Raw genomic sequence first — 22,481 nt, 5'->3', positions numbered from 1 at the left:
TTATTGCAACATTTAGCAGTGGCTTCCTTACAAAATGTTTCTAAAAACTGGGTAGCGACACGACACTGTTCCCCTCCATGGGGAAGACCCAGCTCCTTGGGTCTTGCTCAGGGCTAGTTCTCCGCTCTGATTATATTAGACTGGCAATTCTAAACACAATACACTTACTGCGCTACATTTTACAACTGCTTCCATTCTTCCGTACACTCTACAAATTCGTTTTTCTCTGATATTTGCACTACAATACTCTTCATACACTTCCTATAACTGTCATCACCTTAGAATCTTTCCTTGTATTGTTTAATCTCACAATGTGTCTCATGGGTCTGTTGCCCTGTCCATTAACTCAAATAATACACAACATATTTCACTGCTAGTGCTCTTGCCATGCTTATGCACAAACAACTTCTAACTCTCCATTCCACACTTATAAACTAAAAATTACACACACTTTCTTTCCTACTAAGTTAACATTACATATCAGCTTGAACAATACTTCCTGGGGACTGGGTATTTGTGCTGTCATCATCATTTGTGACAGTGGCTCAATTGGATTGTGTAAAAATTTGAAAGTTTAAAAATTGGGACTTACGAGCACTGATGACTGCACAGTTGAGTGCCCCACAAACCAAACCTCATCATAAACAATACTTGGTCTGGCTCAGTTAAACTCTTATGCTTGGCATCTCATCTTTCTGTCTGGTGGTTTTTTAACCTTTTGTTTTTGAATAACTTTCAGAACTTTGTCCTTGCAACAGAGGTTCCCCTAATGCTTCCCAAGAAAACATATTCTTGCATTGGTGAACATTATCTCAGCTGTTTAACTGAAAGAATTTCATATGATTTTGAGAGCAATGTATTATATTTCAGACTAAATTGTATAAAAAGAAATTAATTTGTTTTGCTCTGTAAGTGCAGTTAAAATTATTCATCTTTTGGAAATGTTTGAAACTACGAATGTCTGGCATACTTAAAATTCCTATTATTAATTGCACAATCTAACACTAATTTATTTCTGGATTCATTAATAAAATAATGTTATATCTTGGTGATGATTCTTCTTTTGTCAAGAAAGTAGGTAAACTCTTTGGAATATTGTGAGTACCGCAGAATGTAAGTAATAGTGGGCATGCCTCTGTTGGAAACGCACATGTTTAGCTAATCTTGTCAACTTCAGTATAATTAATCATCTTATGAAAATGAAAATTGTGAAGACCTTGTGATACAGAAGAAAACCATAGCAACAGATAACACTTCATCAGTTACTTAGTCATCTGGAACCCAGTAAGCCAAAATTTCAGCTGCAAGAATGTACCCTTAGATGCAAGACTTGGAGCCAACAGACTTTTCTTGTGATAGATCTACACTGGCAACAACAGCTGTCTATCACCAAAGGTTAACTTTGGCATGACATTCAGTCAGAATGTTTACTTTCAAGCTCACATTGTACCCTTCACCGATTTCATACTTCTTGCATACATCAGATTGTGGCTGTGCTCTAAACTGCTTGCTGCACATGTCAGCTGCGTGCCCTGCAAGGCTGTGAGCCAGTACTTTTGCTTGCGCTACGGTCTTCAGCAGACTCAGCCGTGTCGACTTGGCACACACTACAAACTTGTCTCCTCTTTCTTTTCCTCTGTTTGCCCTGCTTATGAGGAAATATATATGTCCGTACCATTTGTTCCACATCATCAGCAACACAAATATCAACAACTTTTTGAGCATTCCCTGTAGTGTCTACCACAACAACATCATCTGCAGTTCCAGTCTGCACGGCACGAATATCACCGGCTCATGCACTTTTCTGTGTATCTGGCCCAGGGAATTGAGCCTCAACACAACACCCATTATCACCCAAAAGGGCAGGTATTACTGCACTTAAATCGCTTGTTGTTATCTTCACACTTAATACTTCAGCATAGCCCACACTCGGACTCCACAGTTGCACTGGATATCGGAGTTGGTATTTCTAACGCTACCTGTAAGACTCTTCTATAGCAAAAATTGTACTGTGAAAATATTGAAAATCATTTGGACTGAAAAGATAGTGCTCTGGATACAGTGTGGGCCATCAACCACTATTTGTGCAACTAGGTCTTATCAAATGTATTCAGATGCAGGTAATGCTGTGTCACTTGTTGGCAAATGAGAGAAATGCACCAGTAAAATCAACATGTGATTGATCGACCTTCTGAATTGAGTCTTGAATTCCGATACTTACAACAGAACATGTGTCATACTGATCAAAAAGCGACACAATAGCGAAATAAGGAGCATTTCAGGGAATTGCTAGAGTTCAGTTGGGTTATTTTTTAATAAGGTTCAGACTGGCTGCACTGCAGAGTGAATGACACATTGATATTCTTGGTTATATCACCTATCGGGTAAAGTTTGCAGAAGAAGTTTGTGTTTTGTTGTTGCTGATACCATCTTTTATTTTGTAATAACAGAAGTTAGAAATGGTGCCCAGATTGATGTTGGGTGCTGTGGCTGTTGAGGATCAAAGATTTCACAAGAAGACTGAAATGTATATGTCAAAAATTGGGCCAAAATCCATAGTGCTTTAGGCAAATCTTGTGATGAGTTCATAGTGAACCAAAAAATATTACAAAGCTTAATCAAAGGTCAAACAAATTACTGTGTGACGTTCATGTAATCATCATTGTCGAAACAATTCCATGTGGGCAAAATGTGACAGAGATGTATTACCATTAATTTATTCAACAATTGGCCAGAAAACCTCAGTTGCTCATTTTCCGAAGCAATGTTCATACATATAACATCAAAATCGTAACTGAATAGCTGCACAGATATGGTTGGGAAGTGTTTCCTCATGCACCTTCAACTTATTCCCAGAGCTGAAACAACCCATGCAAGAAACACCACTATCCATCACTTAGAAGAGTCTTCTGATGTCACTACCGGAATCATTCACCAGATGGATAAAGATGGTATCGTAAATGGAACTATAATACTTCCACGACACTGAGGAAGCAGGTTGCTGAGGACAGAGCAACTAAATTAAATGACAGAAGACAGATAATGTCAAATAAATAAAAATAAATGAGAATTATTTATAAAATTACTTTCATATTACTACATGACCTACTTTACCAAGATCTTTCTCTAAACAGACTATAATATATTTATATTTCCACTATCCAGGAGTTTGAACAAATTCTGATATTCCACTTCAATGACTGCTGCCTAACAGAGGTTTATACAGTTCTGTATCATAGTTTAAAATACGTATAACACAAGATTTGCTAGAAGACTAATATTGTTTTCTGTTGTTTATGTAGATAACTATTGCTTCATTTTTTTTTTCTTTCAGCCATTATATTACCACAACACATAGAAAATAAAATGTATCATAAGCATTGCTACAATTGTGAATAAAATCTTCCACACTGACTAGTAGAATACATTTTTATTCAAAAGTCATTCATGACTGGTTTCACATCAGTGAAGGTGCATTTCAGATTACAGTTTTTTTTTTTTCTTTTTTAACTGTTATGGTACAGCAAAGTAATTGGTTTCAACTTGACAATGAACAATGGGAGCTGGCTCATAGCATTTGCTTTGGCATGCCATGACTGGTTTAAAAAATAAATAAACGAACCCTCTCACCTTAAGGTGCATCTCCTCTGATGTGAAATTGGTCATAACTTTTCAATGAAAGTATTTTAATAGCTTGTGCAGGACATCTTACTCATGATGTGAAATTTTGGTAGTGGTTTCCCAACCTCTACAATAATATTGTTATAATGACTTACACCTTGCACTGGTCGAGCACGTGATTCAAGACGAAGTATTCTGTCAGACAGTCCACTTGTTTGCAAATGCTCTGTGTCATCCACACATTGTTGAATTGCTTCGTGGCTAATTACAGACAAAAGCCGTTCTGCTTGATGTTGAAGAACACTAAATCCCACTGCATCACCTGCTGATAATTCATTTATACTGTGGATGACCTGCACATAAATGAAAAACTTAAAGCATTATCACAGATGTATGACTGTACTCTATAAATCATTTGAATATATATTAGTCATATGCCTGCATAAGCCAGTGGAAAGAAAACAGAGTCCCCACCAACAACCAACTCCAACTAGCCCGAGTGAAAGGTGGACCTGGCTGAGTAGTTCAGTGAGCTGCCAGTATATATCACTGCCATTGGCCCTGGGACCATGGGTGTGCAAGCCAGCACTGATAAAATGTGTGGCAGGCCAGATTATCTGGTGGAATTCCCAGAAGTTTGCCATCCAAAACTGTACCTGATGACTATGCACTGGGTGCTGCCAGAGAATGCTGCCATTTCAATATCTTATCAATATAATGTTATGATACCATCACCACTATAGGTAGCACTGAACAGCTGAATACACTGTCTGAATTATAAAAAAATGTACAGAATGTTTAAAACAGAAACACTTATCACTGGATGCTAAATGACTGAGTCACAACAAAAGTAAAGAGAAAATTTTAACATTTACTTTGGAAATTGACAATTTTCATAGAAAAAATGTTGCAGCTGTAATTAAGGCGTCATTCGATGAAGCACTTCATGTGACAGTGAATGATACATGAAAATTTTTATCAATATATGATGATATGCTGAAAAATAATGCTTCCAAATTTTTAATGTGCAAACTCTTAGAGCTTTTTCAAATGAAAAAGCGCTACTAACATTCTACATCTTTATTCTTCATGTACACATATTTATTTCTCTAAACAAGAGATCAGTTTGTTGATATCACCACTGTAGAATGTGTGATGTGAACACAAGGCATTGGATTATTGCAAATGTCACAGCAATTGTGTATGGTCTGGCACTGCCATGTTGAATGAGAGGATGCTCCATTTGCAGGAGAACCCATCAAATTCAAAACTCAATTACAGCATGCTGTTTCTCACATACCGACATAGTTACATTGCACATCCATGTTCCATGTTACAATTTAGAGGCTTCTATTGGGAAAGGGCTGCAAATATGTAGTCATGAAGAATAAAAATGTAGAATGTTTGTATTATTTAAAAAGCTTTGAAAGAGAGTTCACATAAAGAAATCGGAGCCATTGCTTTTCGGTGTGGCATTGTACAAAATTGTTTGTCATAACACTAATTATAGTTAAATATTGATTTCTGAATAAATTAAAAACAAGTCACAACAAGAAATTATAGAACACCAAAGATAAGAGTGTAGTGATATTAAACATTGTGAATCTATCAAAAACTGGGTGAAGTCTATTCCTTAGAATTAATTAGTTTTTAAGTCTCAGGTATAGTTAATTTGAATATTCAGTACAAATTATTGAAGCTAGGTTCAAATGGTCATCATCAGAAGAAAGAGCAGGAAAAATTCTTTGGAAAAGAATAGGCTCATGCACCATTTTAGAATCTTTTAAATTAATGAAAGTGTAGTAACTTATGACAAAGAAATTTGATAAATAATGTTGCAGTCAAACAATAAATTCAAATACTGCTGTTGTGATTTGAGGATGCAACTTTGAAAGCAGAAGACTGTGGTGCCATTACTTTCAATTTAGGTTATAAGACATAGTTCTTATATGCATTTTTCTGTATTTAGGAAGTAAAAGTATATTATTTGGAGGTAGAGTGGTAGCTCTGGTATATAGGGACCAAGCATGTGAAGTGAGGGCAGTGTGGGAACCAGGAATTACTTGAGTGGAATTTGTGTGTTACACGAGTTGGAAAGTGTAGTGAAACCTACCAAGAAAGATTCTGGGCAGCTGGAATGCCGTAGGGTTAAACTATGCACAATTCGGTGCAGAAGCAGGGCTGAACTATGCACAATTCAGTGCAGAAGCTCAAGTTTCAGACTTGTAAAAAATCAGTGTGGAGCAGTAAGGAACTCTGAATTATTCATATTGCTTCGGACTTAACAGAACTTTCATGCAATAGTATTGAACGATTTTGAGTGAACACACAAAACGATATACTCATTTGTTGGTGACAGTGTCCAGCTTAGTTTACATGGTTGAAATGTACAGAATTATCTGGCAAGGACTGTAGCTTACATCTGAAAGATAACCTCGGTCACATGGAATCTTATGCTTGAGTAACTACTCCTGTGTCCACTCTGTGCAATAGTCTGCCAATAATTATTACTGCATGTTGTTAATTAAACAGAATATCAAACAAATTCTCGTATTTCTACGTGTGTGGATCCGCTACTGCTTACTGGATTGGTGGGCCGGTACATGGAGGGTGTGGAGTGAGTCATTGCCTTGTTCTTGAACGCCCTCTGACAGGAAACTGTGTTTTCTTTATTCAGTGGCACCTGGTTGAGTGTGGGTCTGTTAGGGTCTGTTGCCAGATTCTGTATGCGTGAAAATGGACGTAAAAACGGAGCAACGAGTTTGTGTGAAAGTTTGTTTTAAAACTGGAAAATCAGCTTCTGAGGCTTACGAACTATTAAAAACAGCTTTTGGATATAATTGTATGAGCCAGTCAAATGTTTTTGTCTGGTTCAACAGATTTAAAAATGGCCGTGAATCATTTGAAGATGAACCAAGGTCCAGCCATCCTTCCACCTCAAAAACGTTGTGAAAGTTCGTGACTTAGTGCGCTCTGATCATAGACTTACAATCAGGGAGGTGGCTTATGAACTTGATTTAAGTTTCTATGCAGTTCAGTCAATTTTAACTGAATATCTGAACATGCGTTGAGTGTGCTCTAAATTCATTCCAAAAGTGCTGGCAAGTGACCAGAGACAATACGGACTCGAAGTGTACCAAGAACTGATTAATCGGACTAAAAATGACCCAAATTTGTTAACATATGGGTATGATCCTGAAACCACAGTGCAGCCTTCGCAGTGGAAGACTCCAGGTTCACCACAACCAAAAAAAGCACGGCAAAGTCGGTCGAAGGTGAAGACCAGTATTGTGCCTCATGAATGTACCCCTGTGAAACAAGGCAAAGTTGTTACATATGTCAAGAATGTAAACATTACACTTTGCTGCAGACCAGTCTGTTAGCATAAAATTTATTTCACCTTCACATTCATTGCCTTTGCAAAGCCACCTGAGTCATTTGTATAAAATATTCAGTAAGTCCTTGATAAGATTTCAAAGTAGTGCAGAGATTGACAACTTGCTGTAAATGTTCAGAAATGTAAAATTGTGCACTTCGCAAAACTAAAAAAAAAAACATAGTATCTTATGAATATAATATCAGTGAGTCACTGGCTGAATCAGTAAACGTATACAAATACATGGATGTAACACTTAGTAGGGACATTAAGTGGAACAGTTACATAGGCCCAGTCGTGATATAACAAATAGTAGACTTCGCTATATTTGTAGAATGTTAGGGAAATACAATCTGTCTACAAAGGAGATTGCTTACATATCACTCATGTAACTTAACTAGAGTATCTTTATTAAAAACTGTCTTGGTTGCAATTTATTCTGTTTTTAATTCAAATACTCTACATACGGTTGCTGTATCAGATGCCCTAATTGAGTGAAAGATATTTTACTCTCCTACAATATGTATTATCCATCGGGGGCGAGTCTAGAAGTCAGTCGGGGGGGGAGGGGGGGGGGGTTAGTGGAACGGAATATCACGTAAGAAAAGGAGAATTGGCATCTGCCGCCAACAAATTGGTAAAATTTGGTGTTGCTTAAAGTAGTTTTTGGTAACGGTTTTGGAGTTAGGATAAAAAAATTTGTATAAATAAAAATAACAAGCACATTTTAAGTTAAATGATATTTATTGGTTTCGATAGTAAGCTATTTGCCGCTCTTATTCTTTTGTTAAAATGTGTTTGAAATACATTGCAACCTAAACTGCTACTTAATTATTTAAAAAATGATTGCATCTGTTGGAGTAATATATTCGCTGATTTCTGAAATCATTTTATCAAGTGTAATTTGATACTCCATTGGACGGGAGAGGGCTATAGCCCCCATAACCCCCCCTCCCCCCTGTGTATTATTTGAAGTCTCCTGAGCGAGCGCACCAAGTTTCCATCACTTCCAACATATAGCATAGCTACAGGACACTTTCAAAATGGCGTCTGTAGGTGACGTACGTTCAGGGGTGGGGGTAGCATTCATCTCATACTAGGTGAGGAGAGCCCTACGTCATAGTGACGCAACGCTACGTCATCATGGCGTAAATAAACCTAAATCGACTTCATGAGTACGTATATCGATCTTTGCAGTTGTACCACAGATGTTGCACGGTAACATGAAAGCTAAACGTAAATACACGTGTACAAACGAAGTGACAGCAGTTGTATCGTATGCTCATCCCAGTTGAATTACTTATTAAGCTGTAATCTCAACAATTTTCGATGTTATTGTGTGTTTCTTGCTGTAATGAATGTCTGAACGAAGGAACCAAAACAATAACAAAAGTCAAAAATAGCGTCTAGCCATTAAAAAAAAATCGATTAATTGTGCATAAATCATGTGGATAGAAAACGTGAAGTAGAGAGAAATTAAAGTGTTTCGTATTTTTAGAAAAGCCAATGGATTGTACATAATTCTTCTGGAGAGAAACGTTAAACTGAGAAATTAATGTGGCTCCAAAGATAATTCCGAATGTTGCTGGAATTTTAATTTTGTCTTCATGCTGTAGATCAGCACAGACACTTTTGCTCTTTAGAAATAAGTTATTGCTCATGATTATAATGTACTGACCTGTTATAACACATGTCATTATTTTTCTTCATATGTTGTATACTGTGAAAAAACAATGACATGCAAGTCACATTTACCAGAAATTCAAGCAACTAAGAGCAGTGAGTGCTGTTGCCATTTTCAGTTACTTTTTGTATGACTCTTAGGTAATATGGAAATAGCTATAGTAATCATGCCAAACACCTCTAAAATTAATACCACGTCTATAGAGAGAATAAACAAACACTGTATTCCACCATCGCATATGAAACATCGATTAGTGCTGCTAAAACTGTGGGCTGTTGTGGCTATTTAGTCAAGTAGCTCACCCATTGTGACAGCCAGTTGTTCCAACCTCATTTGGCAACTACTAGGAGACTTACTTTTTTTATAGTTGATACTGCTTACATATTAAAATGTGAGTAACAATTATAGACTAAATATCATTGTTTTTTCACAGTATACAGCGTATAAAGAATGAAGGCAAAATTAAAACTCCAGCAACATTCCAAATTATCTTTGGAACCACATTAATTTCTCGGTTTAACATTTCTGCCCAGAAGAGTTATGTACAATCCATTGACATACGGTATATAAAAATACGAAACACTTTAATTTCTCCCTATTTCACGTGCCTGTGCACATTATTTATGCAGAATTAATCGGATTTTTTTCAATGACGACTCGCTTTTTTTTACTTTCGTTGTGGTTATGGTTCCTTCGTTCAGATATTCGCTATATTCATCTAACACACAATAACATCCCACATTCTTGGGATTAGAGCTTAATAATTAATTAATTTCACGTTTCTGTCGACACGATCATGCATGATTCACGGGATTTTTCAAAAATGACTACAAGCTTTTTTGACTTTCGTTATATTCATGAAATACCCAATAGCATCCTAAATTCTTTGGATTACAGCTTAATAATTAATTATTTTACGTTTCTTCCATATGATTTCTGGACGATTCATTGCATTTAAAAAAATGACTGCGAGCGTCTCTTTTTTTTTCTTTCGTTGTGGTTCCTTCGTTCAGACATTCATTATGTTCAAGAAACACACAATAACATCGAAAACTGTTGGGATTCCAGCTTAATAACTAATTCAACTGGGCTGAACATACCACATTTAGCTTTCACGTTACCGTGCAACCTCTGTCGTACAACTGCAAAGATAGATACACATACTCATGAAGTCGATTTGGGTTTATTAACGTCACTATGGCGTAGCGTTACGTCACTATGACGTAGAGCTCTCCTCAGCAGAGGTGGTGGCAAGGGGAAGGGATAAAATGACTTCAGAATCAGTGAATGTATTACTCCAACAGATTCAATCATTTTTTTTTAATAATTATGTAGAAATATAGATCACAATGTATTTCAAACAGATTTTAACAAAAGAATAAGAGCGGCATATAGCTTACTATTCAAACAAATAAATATCATTTTACTTAAAATAGGCGTCTTATTATTGATTAAAACACATTTTTTACCCTGAACTCCAAAACAGCACTAATTTTTACCAATTGGTCGGTAGAGGGCCCCAACTCTCCTTTTGTTGAGCGATATTCCATTCCCCCAAACCTCCCCCCCCCCATTAGCTCCCCTCCACAATGACCGACTACTAGAATCGCCCCAGCATACATTACAATTAATGTGCCTTGTGCTAAATCTGAGGAGCATCTGCTGTCAACAGAAGTACAGTTAGCCACTGGGCACGGACAGTGGTGGATTTACATATAAGCCCACAAGGCACAGGCCTAGGGGCGGCATTCTTTGCTTTGTTCTCATGTTAACCTTTTACGTTTTAAAATAACTGCGATTACAAACGAGAAAAAATTTTGATATTGTTAAACAGTTTGCTAGTTTAAATAAGCCTTATGAGCGAAATTCGACAATACAAGCTCGGAAATATGCATGGAAATTTAACATTGGGTTTCTGTCTGGGATCATCTTCATGATCGTTCCAAATATTTTGAAGTAAACTGTCAGGATGGCACTCAGCAGCACAATGTTTGAAATATTATTCCGAGAATCTGCTGGCTTCTACTTAACCCTACCATATTTTTCCCTGTGAAAATACTGGGACCCCTGAAAACTAATCAGCAGTTTCTTAAATACTGCAACATGTGTGGGCCTCAGTATGAAAAACCTGACTCTACTTAAATTTCTTGTAGAAATTATGGGGAAATATCTAGTCAACCCTCCATTACTGTAACTACTGTGAAAGCTCTGTTGTCTTCAATATCTAAGCTTTGATTGAATGACACCAGTTTAACAAAACATGTTGATACTGGGAACGTTTTTCATTTTTAAACACATGTTTATACGAAAAAGAACATAAGCAGAATATCTATTAAGTTGTGAAATACTCTTAACAACAGTTTAAAAAATTTATTTACTTAGTTCATTTTTTTTGGCGAAAAAGAAGAATAAACCAACTTTCGTTTGTCCCATTATTTGTGCTGAGGCCTGCATGATGTCAAAGTTCCCACTCTGTACAATCAAATAGAACGTGGGATTGCAAATTTTATATTAAACTTCATAAATAAGCTTTTTTTCTTCGAGGAAAGGTTATTTTTATTTTATGTTGGAACAAAAGGTGCATTTGCGTGTAGATATAACAGGAGTGTTCACACAAATGGCAACACACCACATCATCTACCAACAAGACTACTTAAACTTTGTAGTCTGTCTTGTCTGCCCACAGAAACCGCTAAAATGTTGTAAGAATAAGTGGGATAAGAGTCGATCCAGCACACCTCTCCACTAGAAATTGCAGAAATTATTTGCTTTTTAAATTACAAAGACTGTGTCGAGAATATTCATAACATATTTGCGTCCCAGCTAAAATTCCTGCGACGCAGGCAACAAAAGCCAAAAAAGGGACTGTCCCGTTTTCTTTACAAGACAAATTCCAGTGGGCAGGTGTATTTCTACTGTTCACTGACAACAGAGAAGCAGGCAACAATGAAATTAAGTTATTCTGCATTGTCGTTCTTTCATAGCACAGTTATGTTGCTCCATGTTTAAAGGAAAAATCTTTGTGCTCGTGTGCCGTGTTTAAAGTAGAAAAGCTTTGTGCTCATGTGCGGTGTAGTACGATTGGAACTGGATACACTCTTTCTTTGTTTACTTTTAGAATTTTTTTTTGTTTTGACTGTTGGTTGACGATTTTGTAAGTGCCTTAACATGAATAATAGTGAAAAAAGCAAACGTGCAAAATTACGTTGGGCAGCATTTCGGAAACTATCGAAGGAAAGGCGAGAACGAGCACCCAATGTTCTAAAAACGCTTGGCAGAGTAGATAAATTTTTCGCAAAAAATGTTGCTGGTTCGACTTCGAGTTCAAGTAGTACCGATGATTTTTCTGGCACTGTACCTGTTGTAAAAGAAGTAAATACAGACGAAACAAAAGTTAAAAATGAAGAAAAGCAAATCGCTCCTGATTTCGAGTTTCACGAAAAGCTAAGTATCGAGTCAGACATAACAAGTAGATATAACCTCGTTAGTGGTGATTGTGCGGAATGGTGTGTCAATGAATCAACAATCGACATTCTCTTACAATGTGGCAATAATCAAAATTGTAATGGTGATTTTTGTAATTGAAGAAGATCAATAGGCGATAAAACCTGATATTTGAACAAAAATGTATTTTACAGTACACTTTAAAATGGTTAATCAACTCTGCGCGATTTTCTAGTATACTCCTGTAGCACAGGTGCTGTTTTTTTGTGCACCATGTAAATTGTTTGGAGGTAAGACCGCGATTGCTAGTAATAGTATTGCAGATTGGAAAAATATTTCTAATATTTTATCTCATCATTTCTGAGTTATCACTCTTAACAAGAAAAAAGTCACTTGGAACAATAGATAGACCCAACCATTTCGAGTCATATGTTGAGATAGAAAAAATGAACTGGCGCAGTGTGTTGAAAAGAGTGTTTGCACTAGTGAAGAAGCTAAGAAGTCGTGGACTTCCCCTACGTGGAGATGCTGAAAGATTCCATTAGTTACATAATGTTCGTGTATGATGTCTCTTGAACTTATAGCCGAGTTTGATCCTTTTCTTACAGAGCACATCGAACGATATGGAAATCCGGGGCAGGGACATACAAGTTACCTTTCTTCAACAATATGTGATGAAATAATAAAGCTTCTTTCTGAACGAACAAAAAGAAGTATCATAAGTGAAATAAAACAGGCCAAATATTTCTCTATAATAGTAGATTCTACTGCAGACATTTCACATATTGCTCAATTATCTTTCAGATTAACATATGAGAACAAGAATGGTGAACCTGTTGAACGTTTCTTTCTGTTTTTACCAAACCTGGGACACAAGTCCGAAAACTTAACTGAAGCCATACTAAAAGTCCTGTCTACAAATCCCATTGATATTACTAACTGTAGAGGCCAGTCATATGACAATGCAAGCAATATGTCAGGAACCTATACTGGTTTGCAGGCACGCATTAAAGAACAAAATGCGAAAGTACATTATGTGCCTTGTGCAGCACATTGTTTGAATTTGGTCGGCACTAGTCCTGCGTGATGTTGTCGGGAAGCATGTTCATTTTTCAATGTAGTGCAAAACCTTTATAATTTTTTCTCTGCCTCTACACAGCGCTGGGCTAAAATTCTTTCTTTCATAAAACCAGGAAGCAAAACGGTAAAAAGTTTATAAAAAACACATTGGTCAGCAAGAGAGGAAGCGTGTGTAAGTCTATATGAAAACTGGAAGGTGCCTCACCCATATTGCCAATAATACGTTTGAAAAACCACTTGTGCGAAATGAGTCTTAAGCTTTATTGAATCAACTCAGCAGAACGGAAACAGTATTCATGACGACAGTTTGGAAGGACATACTCCAGAGATTTAACAGTGTAAATCTGAAATTGCAAAGTGTAAATATTGATACTAAAATAGTGCATGAATTATATGAATCACTTGTAGGATTTATTGCAGCTATTCGTGGCATGCTTTCCTTTCATGAAAATAAATCCATGGAGACTGTGACTGATACAGAATATGAATGCACCTGTAAAAGATCACGAAAACGCAAACATCATGATGACGAAGAAGCGGACTATGAAGAAGTTTTTCTGACTGGAAGGGAAAATTTAGAGTCGAAACATTTCTCCCAGTACCCAACAACTAGCACACCAATTTAGTATGGAGGAAGAAAAGCTACAGGTTGGACTCCTTCACAGTTCACCTGACGATATTGCTGAACGTGTAGCAGAACTCCAAGCGTCATATGACACAGAGTTAGAGCCTTTCTTCCCCAGTGAATGTGTACATTTTGCAGAACTTTTGAAATCTTCTGAGATTAGTGATATACAGTCGAAATGAGTAAATTGTTATGAAAAGAGAGGTTACAGTTCGTGTTTCCGAATGTTGACATTGCTCTTAGAATATTTCTCTGTAAGGCACTTACAAATTGTTCAGCAGAATGCTAGTTTTCGGCTCTTAAAAGACTGAAATCGTACCTAAGTTTTACGTTGTCTGAGGAGAGATTGAACGCCTTGTCCATTCTTCACATCGAAGCCGGCCTCCTAACTGATAACCGTCTGAACTATGAAGATATGATCAACGAATTTTCTGCCATCAAAGCCAGACACAAACTTTGCTGAGTGATGAGCTTGTTTATTTATTCATATTAGGCATAAAAATTTAAGATTATAATGTGATTTTTATTATAACTTAAGAGCACATTCATTGGATTTACAAACTACGTATTACCTGTCTATTTTACAATTGCCGATGGCAGAATGTGGAACTAAATCTCGTTTACGTGCAGACCTGACCGAAGGCGCCCTACAGTACTAAACAATATCCGAATGACCCAGGCCGCTCGGTGCTGTACAGTCAAGTAATACTGATACTGTGGCATATCATAGCTGATGCGTATTCTTGGCACCTGCTGAAATGTATAGTTATCACGGAAATATACGTTATCGGAGAGTACGCTCAGATGAAAAAGTGTTAATAAATAACGTAGTTCAGTTCTGTTGATAAATACGTAAAAGCTTTGGAAATACCGTTAGAAAGAGCTATGGTGAGAGCAGTAGCTGCAGTACAAAACTGTTCACCTCTCACATTGATTAAAGGTATTCTGTACACTTATTATGCAGCATCTAGCTACACAGACCCTAATTCTTTACACGTTATGTATTAGGTTACAAAACATATTAGATTTTTGGTTCAAATGGCTCTGAGCACAATGGGACTTAACATCTCAGGTCATCAGTCCCCTAGAACTTAGAACTACTTAAACCTAACTAACGTAAGGGCATCACGCACATCCATGCCCGAGGTAGGATTCGAACCTGCGACCGTAGCGGTCGCGCGGTTCCAGACTGAAGCACCTAGAACCGCTCGGCCACCACCGGCCGGCTATTCGATTTTTCCACACTAGTCTGTAAAATTATGTAATAGCAAATTCAGTTCTGTGTTTGTTCGTCCGTATTTAGTAATTAGTTCGTGCACCGAAATCTCTGTTTCATTTTCATTTCTTACGCTTCCTATAAATTCACGTATTAATACCGAACGTGTTTTTTTATCTGCTACACATTCAAGTTATTAGATCGTAAAACGAGTTTAATTTTTATTTTGAACAAATCCCTGTAAAAGCACGTATTCATTTCTAATGTATAAGACGTTCGCTTCAATTTTTAGATCGTAGCACAACTTTATTATTTTCATTTTCAACTGTTTCGTGTAAAAGAACACATTAAAAGTGAAAGTATAACAAAAATCCTCCTCAGGGACTACCACCATAATGTTGGTGGGGAAGTTGGCGTGTCTCAGGGATCCACTGAGCTATGCTGGCGGGAGCTATGTTCTTGGTAGGGTCCTCATGCCAGACAGGTCAGTTGGTGAGGTTCCAGACAAAGAGAAGTCCCCCAAGGGGCTCCTGCCTTGGGAGTATGTGGGTGGCAACCATATTGGCCCTTAGCAAAGTCTGACATTACTTCCACTTACTTGTGTCAGGCATCTTCTGTCTTTCCTATTGGCCTCTCTTCGCCAAATCTTACTTTTTCGACCCTAACGGTATTAGTTTTCGAGGCCCAAGGCTGTCTTTCATTTTTCTTTTCTATCTCCAACGAAGAGGGCAGGCAGGCTCTAGAGGCGTAGCGAAGCCAGCTTTCCTAAGGGAGTAAACCCTGAAAAGAAATCCTGCCAGCTCAGGGTAGAACAGTGGCAGTCCCACTACTGGGCTAACGCTGCACAGCACCTGTAACGTGGTCAGTGGACATTTTACCCCCACAAAAAAACTCACAAATGTACCTCGGAATAGATTGAACCCCATAAGTCGAAAACGGCTAGGTACACTGGTTTACGAGTTGGCACGTGGAACATTAAAAGTCTGTATAGACCTGGAGCTGTTCAGTCAGTAGTCTCTGAACTAGAAGAGTATAAAGTGGACGTTACTGCACTACAAGAAACAAGATGGATAGGGGAAGGGATATTACGTGAGAAGAAATCAGTAATCTTTTATCATCTAAGAATCCATCAGTTAAGACCAGACTTAAAGCATACAATGACGTGATAGTGCAAGTATTGCTGTACGGGACAGAAACCCCAAGCACAACAATGATGGATCAAGAAAACGTGTTGGTCTTCAAAAGAAAAATTATGAAAAGGATCTTTGGACCTGTCCAGGTGGGGAGCTCGTGGAGATGAAGAAAAAACCAAGAATTGTTTGAGCCAATGAGGCAACCAAAAAAATGGTTCAAATGGCTCTGAGCACTATGTGGCCTAACATCTGAGGTCATTAGTCCCCTAGACTTAGAACTACTTAAACCTAACTAACCTAAGGACATCACACACATCCATGGCAGCAGGATTCGAACCTGCGACCGTAGCAGCAGCGCGGTTCCATACTGAAGCGCCTAGAACCGCTCGGCCACAACGGCCGGCATGAAGCAACCGAACATCATTCAAAAACTGAAAGCGCGGAGAATAAGTTTGGCAGGCCACGTTGCTAAGAGACCAGACACCTCTCGGGCAATAGTCGTACTTATTGGAAGATCTGATGATACCTGTCCAATCGGAAGACCCAGGAAGCGATGGGAGGAAGAGCTACAGAAAGACCAGCTAGGAGTCCGTGACAACTGGATCCAAAGTGCACAAGATCACCATCTATGGGGGAGCATTGTGAGGTCAGCGCATGGTCTACAGGCTCCACTATCGCCGATTTGATTGATAACAAAAATCCGTTGTCTCCTACACGCTCTGCTCAATTTTTAGGCTATAAAAGAAAAGTTATTTTCCTTTTGTCCGTTTCTGTTGTCTTTCGACAGAAGAATGTGTTAACACAATGCAGTTTTAAGTTTGTTTTATCCGCTGCCATACACCAAGTACAGTTCAGGAACCACATTACATTTTGATCGAGCGTGACTAGACTGCTGACGTGTCCTTCAGAACAGCGAATAGCAGTGTACGGAAACAGATCACAGCGCTCCCACCCAAAACGGCAACTGTGAAGTGATCGGGGTGGGGAGGGGGACGCATATAATATGGTGTGCCTAGGGGCGCAAAAGTTTTAAATCCGCCACTGGGCACGGAGCGTGGGGTCATCAGAAGGGGGCTCGGTGGAGCTTCACGAATTGACTGTCACACCTGACATGTTGCAGCGAGCTGACGACATTAGCGATGACGGACGCATTACCATTCGGCAGTTGTCACTGCATCTGTCAATCAGCAAAGGAGGTGTGTATGAAATTATCTGCACTTGGATATTCAAAAGTGTGTGCAAGATCGGTCCCATGGTGTGTAACGGTGTATCACAAATCACACAAGAAAAAACATTTGTCTTGAAGTGTTGCAACGTTTTGAAGCAGAGGGGGAGGCCCTCTTTTCCCGGATTGTGACAGGTGATGAAACCTGGGTTCACCATTTTGAGCCTGAAACAAAACGACGGTCGATGGAATGGCGCCATTCCTACTCCCCACAGAAGAAAAAATTCAAAGCAAGTGCTTCCGCTGGTAAGGTCATCATCACCGTAATCTGGGACTGTGAAGGGGTGATTCTCATTGATATGATGCAAAGAGGCGGTACCATTAATTCAGAATCATATGTCAACACATCAACTAAACTTAAGGTGCGCTTCTGGCGACTTCGGCGCCACAGCAATCTAGGAGATGTTTTGCTGCAACAAGATAACGTTCAGCACCACACAAGTCTGAGGACTGCTGAACAAATCAGAAAACAGGGTTGGACAGTGTTATCCCATCCACCCTACTGCCCTGACCTAGCCCCCTCGGATTTCCACTTGTTTGGGTCATTAAAGGATGTCATTCGTGGAAGACATTTTAAGGACAATGAGGACGTGACTGACACAGTGTAGCACTGACTCCGCCACCACGACACGGAATGGTACCGACAGGGTATACATGCTCTTGCTTCGTGCTGGCGGAAGACCATAGAACGGGATGGAGATTACGTGGAAACATAGGGTGTGTAGATGAAACACCATTCTTTAGTGTGTGTAATTCTCATTAAGTTCAATAAAGAATTGTTGAAAAAAATGCGGTGCATTACTTTCTGGGCAACTCTCGTATGTCGAGGCTACTTACAAAGTTTCAAGAACTCGCTTTAAATGATGATTCTAGGAATACCGGATACTACAACGCTCTCCCAATATCGTCCCCATAGGTTTCGTGAGAATAAGATTAGATTAGTTACAGCACAGAAAGAGGCATTTAAATAGTTATTCTTCTCGCGTTCCAGTCGTGAATGGAAAAGCCCAAATAACTGGTACAATGGGACGTACGCTCTGCCATGCACTTCAGCTGTTTGCAGAGTGTAGATGTAGGTCCAGGATTAATAAGGTTATATGCACTACTGGCCATTAAAATTGCTACACCAAGAAGAAAAGCATATGATAAACGGGTATTCATTGGACAAATATATTATAGTAGAACTGACATATGATTACATTTTCACGCAGTTTGGGTGCATACATCCCGAGAAATCAGTGCCCAGAACAACCACCTCTGGCCGTAATAATGGCCTTGATACGCCTGGGCATTGAGTCACGCTTGGATGGCGTGTACAGGTACAGCTGCCCATGCAGCTTCAACACGATACCACAGTTCATCGAGAGTAGTGACTGGCGTATTGTGACGAGCCAGTTGCTCGGCCACCATTGACCAGACGTTTTCAATTGGTGAGAGATCTGGAGAATGTGCTGGCCAGGGCAGCAGTCGAACATTTTCTGTATCCAGAAAGGCCCGTACAGGACCTGCATCATGCGGTCGTGCATTATCCTGCTGAAATGTAGGGTTTCTCAGGGATCGAATGAAGGGTAGAGCCACGGGTCGTAACACATCTGAAATGTAACGTCCACTGTTCAAAGTGCCGTCAATGCCAACAAGAGGTGACCGAGACGTGTAATCAGTGTCACCCCAAACTACCACGCCGGGTGATACGCCAGTATGGCGATGACGAATTTACGCTTCAAACGTGCGTTCACCGCAATGTCGCCAAACACGGATGCGACCATCACGATGCTGTAAACAGACCCTGGATTCATTCGAAAAAATGACGGTCTGCCATTCGTGCACCCAGGTTCGTCATTGAGTATACCTTCGCAGGCGCTCCTGTCTGTGATGCTGCGTCAAGGGTAACCGCAGCCATCGTCTCCGAGCTTATAGTCCATGCTGCTGCAAACATCGTCGAATTGTTCGTGCAGGTGGTTGTTGTCTTGCAGACGTCCCCATCTGTTGACTCAGAGATCGAGACGTGGCTGCACGATCCGTTACAGCCATGCGGATAAGATGCCAGTCATCTCGACTGCTAGTGATAGGAGGCCGTTGGGATCCAGCGCGGCGTTCCGTATTACCTTCCTGAACCCACCGATTCCATATTCTGCTAACAATCATTGGATCTCGGCCAACATGAGCAGCAATGTCGCGATACGATAAACCGCAATCGCGATAGACTACAATCCGACCTTTATCGAAGTCGGAAACGTGATGGTACGCATTTCTCCTCCTTACGCAAGGCATCACAACAACGTTTCACCAGGCAACGCCAGTCAACTGCTGTTTGTGTATGAGAAATCGGTTGGAAACGTTCCTCATGTCAGCACGATGAAGGTGTCGCCACCGGCGCCAACCTTGTGTGGATGCTCTGAAAAGCTAATAATTTGCATATCACAGCATCTTCTTCCTGTCGGTTAAATTTCGCGTCTGTAGCAATTTTAATGGGCAGTAGTGTAGTTAACCAAAGGCGCCGTAGATGAAGTTAAGGTAACTGTGCTCCACACGTGCCTGTTGTTGCTCAGACGTGGTAGTAGCAGCAGCATCTCACCTCGGTTAGCAGTTTGTGGGCGAGGCCGAAGCAGGACCTGGCAGAGGCGTGGATGCTGTTGGCGGCCCTGGTGGCGCGCACGGCCAGGGCGCGCAGTTCGTACGCTGCGCGCTCGGCCGCCAGGCTGCGTTCGCGCATCTCCTGCGCCGCCTCCACCACGGCGGCGGCGTGGCTCAGCGACTGCTCCAGCTGCAGCCGCCCGCTGCACGACTTGCGCGCCATCACGCCTCGCCGTTTCCCCGGAGACGGCTACAATCACTGTTGCTTGTCGTCCCCTAAAGTTTGTCATCCGTTATCCTTGATCACCCCAACTACGACAAGACTGGAAAGTCAGTATGATTGTGGTCATGGGCGATCGTGAGAAGGGATACTTGCTATCCCCTGACCCTTGCCCAGGGCCGTTTCTACCATTAGGAAAGATCAGGCGGCTGCCTAAGCCGGCTAAATTTTAGGAGTGCAAAAGGGCGGAAAAAAATTAATTTCAAATGAACGAACAAAAACAAAAAAGGTGAGCAACTGAAGAGAAAAGGATGAAAACCAGGGAAAATTAAAATACAGAATTGTTTCCAAGGCACACGGAACGGCTACTTAATAAGTTTTGACTTACTTTGACGAAAGTAAACACATTTCCTCTACCTGTCTCAAAACTAAAGCAGCTGCTCGTACTGAGGGTTTAACGACCACCATGAGCAACTGAATGGATTAATAAGCAGTCGCCTCTCGTTAAATTAGGGTCCCTGACTCCAGGGAAGAGAAAGAGCCAGTGCCTTTACACAAATATAGCATCCATGCCTCATCAGGATTCGAACCCGGACCCATTTCAGAGAAATGATCAGATGCGAATCAGACCACTGCGCCATCGAGGAGGCTAATAAAAGCTGTAGATGGAAAATGCAAACGAGGCATCATTTATTTATTTAATCGCAGGAAAGTGGATGCTGAAAAAGACGGAATTTATTCCTCATTTTAAAAATATTTCAATTGAAACAGAAAAGAAATAACACCACCTTTATCCAAATGACGTAGTCTGATACTACGGCATCTCTTGCATCACTATGCCATATGTTCTAAATTCAAGGAAAAATTTATTTGCACCAGAAAATAGTTCCACATCTTGACTTCTTGCAACTAAATAAAATAATTAATTGTCGCCAAATTTGGTCGCACAGGTGTATTCAGTTGATTTCTTGTTTAAAATGTTCGGCAAATTCTTCCTATTTCAATTATTTTGGAAAATTTTAAAAACTGCAGATAAAGAAATAAGAAATTGAGGATACTTGCTGTCCTTAATCAGTATTAAAGGAACTGGGGACGAAACCTGAAAGTTGAGGTATGTCCTCAGGAAATGAAGATGTCAGTTCACCTTTAATGACGAAACATTTAATAGGAGATTTGATTGTTGGCCGTTGGATGTAGGTGGCGGTGGAGGAGTAGATGTCGGGAAGATCGATGGTGGTAAAAAATAGGGGGCTTCGTTTTTCAATTCTTGCCTAGGACAGCAAACACCTCGCAGCGGCCCTGTCCCTGCTCCCTGAGAATTTGTAGTATAAACGTTTTATTCATTATAGGATTCTCGATGGTAGCGTCGATAAGGCATCACCCTCTAGAATATAGTATATGTATGTCTATAGTCCGCTTAAAGTGACTTGAGAGTTGACGTGTGCCACTTGTGGCGCCAGTGTTGCTATATCGGCTGCCACTGCAGCTCTGTCACGGACGACACATGGCCCGATACTTCACAAGTTCATCAATTACAGACCACACAAAATGAGACTCATTTCTACGAAGGAATGCAACATCTAGCTGTCCTTAGCATCTCATAAGTACAGGGTTATTACAAATGATTGAAGCGATTTCACAGCTCTACAATAACTTTATTATTGGAGATATTTTCACAATGCTTTGCACACACATACAAAAACTCAAAAAGTTTTTTTAGGCATTCACAAATGTTCGATATGTGTCCCTTTAGTGATTCGGCAGACATCAAGCCGATAATCAAGTTCCTCCCACACTCGGCGCAGCATGTCCCCATCAATGAGTTCGAAAGCATCGTTGATGCGAGCTCGCAGTTCTGGCACGTTTCTTGGTAGAGGAGGTTTAAACACTGAATCTTTCACATAACGCCACAGAAAGAAATCGCATGGGGTTAAGTCGGGAGAGCGTGGAGGCCATGACACGAATTGCTGATCACGATCTCCACCACGACCGATCCATCGGTTTTCCAATCTCCTGTTTAAGAAATGCCGAACATCATGATGGAAGTGCGGTGGAGCACCATCCTGTTGAAAGATGAATTCGGCGCTGTCGGTCTCCAGATGTGGCATGAGCCAATTTTCCAGCATGTGCAGATACACGTGTCCTGTAACGTTTTTTTCGCAGAAGAAAAAGGGGCCGTAAACTTTAAACCGTGAGATTGCACAAAACACGTTAACTTTTGGTGAATTGCGAATTTGCTGCACGAATGCGTGAGGATTCTCTACCGCCCAGATTCGCACACTG

The 22,481-nt window shown here is 39.9% G+C and overlaps 1 protein-coding gene across 1 annotated transcript in view; it reads right to left on the bottom strand.

The window, feature by feature from the left end:
- LOC124726532 overlaps positions 1-20,201 on the bottom strand; it is a 35,960-nt gene extending 15,759 nt beyond the window's left edge. The window contains exons 1-3 of the mRNA XM_047248465.1: positions 20,017-20,201; positions 7,465-7,483; positions 3,777-3,974 (exon numbers count right to left, since the gene is read on the bottom strand). Of these exons, the coding sequence (XP_047104421.1) occupies positions 3,777-3,974; positions 7,465-7,483; positions 20,017-20,201 (402 nt within the window). The remainder of the gene's footprint in view (positions 1-3,776; positions 3,975-7,464; positions 7,484-20,016) is intronic.
- Positions 20,202-22,481: the final 2,280 nt, after the last annotated feature.

Source organism: Schistocerca piceifrons, chromosome 1 (assembly GCF_021461385.2).
Source record: "Schistocerca piceifrons isolate TAMUIC-IGC-003096 chromosome 1, iqSchPice1.1, whole genome shotgun sequence".
NCBI lineage: Eukaryota > Metazoa > Arthropoda > Insecta > Orthoptera > Acrididae > Schistocerca > Schistocerca piceifrons.
Note: the sequence above shows the minus strand (reverse complement) of the source record. Positions and strands in the feature narration are given on the sequence as shown.